The sequence below is a fragment of the Etheostoma spectabile genome, chromosome 2 (assembly GCF_008692095.1).
Source record: "Etheostoma spectabile isolate EspeVRDwgs_2016 chromosome 2, UIUC_Espe_1.0, whole genome shotgun sequence".
In the NCBI taxonomy this organism is placed as follows: domain Eukaryota; kingdom Metazoa; phylum Chordata; class Actinopteri; order Perciformes; family Percidae; genus Etheostoma; species Etheostoma spectabile.
Window position 1 is genome coordinate 24,187,289 of NC_045734.1, and position 3,230 is coordinate 24,190,518.

Consider the following 3,230-nt stretch of genomic DNA (forward strand, 5'->3'; position numbering starts at 1 on the left):
ATCCTACCTGATTATGAAACTCTGAATCTAGGAGTTAACCAATCTAAAACCAATACTCCAACTACTTTCTGCCTAAGAAAGTTTTTAAGCCCACAAGCACAAACATGGAATGATGTTAAAAAATGAAAACAAAACTAGTAGTGCAGATCCACTAAAGGTATCTGGTCTGAGAGATTCAAAGACAAAGGAAGAGAACAGTCGAGTGAGTTGTGTACTGTAAATGTACATCTTTATTTCATGCCTACCTCATGATCAGTTACATAGAAATCCTCCATCTTGTGTGGTTTTAGTGTAGTAGCTACAGAGCCTAGTGCTGGCCAGCCATGACTCCACACAGAGGTCAGACAACTGCTTTCTCTCTCCACCATCAGATTCTGTACAGCCAACCAGCAACATGACCTCAGAATATCAATAACCTGGGGCCTAATCTGAACAATGACTCCACCTGCTGGAGAATATTTACTAGACTCCAGGAAGTAAAGCATCACGTCCTCCGTTCTACTAAACATTAATATTCAGAGATCATGTTAAGGTTGATCTGGTGACATACAGTCTGACTTTTGGATAAAACGCACCTTTTTCGTGTTCAACTTTTGGTACAGGAGGTTAGAGAACATAAAAACACACTTTTCACGTCACAATACGTGTCAGAGGAGCTTCCCACTTTGACACCTGGTTAACCTTCATTTAAAAAAAGAAAGAAAGAAAAAAAAATCAACAGTGATGTCACACGTCAGCTCAATGTGTGCGTGTGTGTGTAGTGTAGTGTATGCATGTAGTTTAGTGTGTGTGTGTGTGTGAGAGAAAGAGAGTGTTTGCACACACCCACAAGAGTGTGTTATGGTCTGATCAGTGCTTCAGCAGACACTTGATTAGGCGGTCAGTTATTTGTTACTGGCTGTGTCGCGGGAGCAGAGAGGGGGTGAGGTGGAAAGAGGAGGGGAAGGAGGGGGAGAAGTGAGGCCTGCTGCGTTTCTTCATTCATTTATAAGATTTCTTCACATGATGCGGAGACCCTGGATAGAAGCTTCTAGACTCTGTGGAGGTAAACACAGAAACACAAGAGAGTTAGAGCTGGGAGATTTGAGAAAATGAATCTCTGAAATGTGTGTGTGAGACTATGTGTGTGTGTATGTTTTGTACCTTGAAGTCCCAAATGGTCATTGCTCCATCGATGCCTGTGGTGCAGAACTTGCGACAATCCCTTTTATCTCCTTCATAGATGGACACTTGGCTGAGGACCAGACGTGTAGATACATAATTACATTTTTAAAAGGGGTAAAGAAGTTATAAGATAGAATAACATAATTATGGATTTCCCTGTATTGCCAAGATGAGAGTGTGATGTGTGGACAAAGTTCTGATCCTTGATGGAAAAGGCAATAAGCTTATTAGCGTAACAAAAAAATAAAAAATAATTATCAACCAACCAACATGAAAGGTGTTTTTACACCAATTTTTCCCAACAAATACTTTTGTTACACAATGCAACGTCTATTTAAGGGGTTAAAATACCATCGGTTGCCAGTTTAGATGCACCAAGCTGAAAGTTGTACGGTCCAATAAAGCAGTTCTGCAATAAATCCTACCATTGTGAAGGTTAAATTATTCAGTTTTTGCTAAAACGTTTGTAGGTGTCGATTTAACTTCATGGCGATTTTCATAAGCTGTGGTGCTGTTCAATTGTATTGCGTATACCAAGGTATTTCTAATATGTAGTAGCCGCTCATTGAGAACAAACAAACACCGCTCAGTGCAGCCCCCAAAGGGACCTCAAAGTTTTTCTTCTTTATTACTGAAACTTATAAACACTTAAAATCCCTTCTGTTTACACCTACTGTATATACGCAAAGTGTAAAGCACATGGGCAAACTGTTGTTAAGCCAATGAAAATTGTAATCACACACCGATTAAATTGTGAAAACCCAGAAAATTAAAATTCCTCCATCTTTGAATTACTTTTATTGAACATTTTCAACATCTGAGAGTGTCTAAACCTAAAAATGATAACTGTTGTAATATTGCTTTAATGTAAATTCTACGGCCTGCCCTTCATTGATCCCAGTGAGCTTGACTTACGTGATGCTGTTCTGGTGCAGTGTGTCCAGGGCAGTGTTGCGGTCCTCTGTGGTGGCTCTTTTGTCCATGTTCCTGAAGCGCTCCATGGCAGAGATGTTCCTCTGGATACTCTGCTTGGGGAGGTCAAGCTTTGACACAAATGTCAGCGCTCCACCATCGTCGCAACGGAACAGCATGGGGCAACAATCGTGGCCCTGAAGACACAGACAACAGATTTAAAATGGCATTCCTTACTGTATATTTGTGCATGGAAATAAAGTATGTCATGTGTATATTTATTCTTACCGCGGCTACTAGACTGTTCTCTGAAACAAAAATGACACTGAGGAGAGGAAGGAACTCCGTCTTCAGCTGCGAGGGACTAAACACACGCAAATAATTATCATCTTGGGTGCCAATTGGTTTTATTGTACTTAAAAAACATTAAACAGCAAACTACAAACAATTTTGTTATGCAGTCACAGAAATTACGGTTTAGTGATAAAAAACAACAAAAATCTAGGCTTTGATGGCTGCAGTGTGTGCGGGTTTCCAGACAGAGGGTGTTGACATTTTTTGCACAATCTCACTCACCAGACTGATCTCATGAAACGGCATTTGTACAACACATCAATTCGTATGCCATTCTTGACGTGTTATCAAGACGCATACTCGCTTTTAAGCATGTTTATCAACGTTGTTTGGCCTCCATTGACTTACACTACCTTGCGATAGCGTGGGAATTTACACCGTAGTGAGTAGTGGGGAAGGGCAAAAATCGTGTCCCACATGTCACGTTTCCTTCAGGTAGAGCGTGTCACATTTCCTAAACTCAATGGTCGGGTTTGTTTCTTTACTAAAGCCAACCATTCTTTGTTTCCTAATCCCAACCCGTGTGTCACGTTTCCTAAACTCAACCGTCGCTTTCTTCTCACAAGAACATGGCAAGTGTATGTTTACGCCCGCTGTATACAGCGTAGATATTCACGCATATGGCTCAAAATGCGTACAGATAAGCCACTTGCCTTATGAAAGCCAGCGTGTATGTTTACGCAAAGTCATGATGTCATGTTGCAATCACAGCCCTCTCAATTTATGTCGCCTGCATTTAGGGTCGGGCAATATATCGATGTTCATCTTAGATTTAGGATATATCGTAATAAGGTAAGTCT

At 40.7% G+C, this 3,230-nt stretch overlaps 1 protein-coding gene across 2 annotated transcripts in view; it reads right to left on the reverse strand.

Moving 5' to 3' along the window:
* Positions 1–203: 203 nt before the first annotated feature.
* arpc1a (actin related protein 2/3 complex, subunit 1A) overlaps positions 204–3,230 on the reverse strand; it is a 7,012-nt gene continuing 3,985 nt past the window's right edge. For both annotated transcript variants that reach the window (XM_032525079.1, XM_032525086.1), the window contains exons 8-11: positions 2,365–2,440; positions 2,080–2,273; positions 1,144–1,234; positions 204–1,037 (exon numbers count right to left, since the gene is read on the reverse strand). In XM_032525079.1, the coding sequence (XP_032380970.1) occupies positions 999–1,037; positions 1,144–1,234; positions 2,080–2,273; positions 2,365–2,440 (400 nt within the window). In that variant the 3' untranslated portion in view covers positions 204–998. The remainder of the gene's footprint in view (positions 1,038–1,143; positions 1,235–2,079; positions 2,274–2,364; positions 2,441–3,230) is intronic.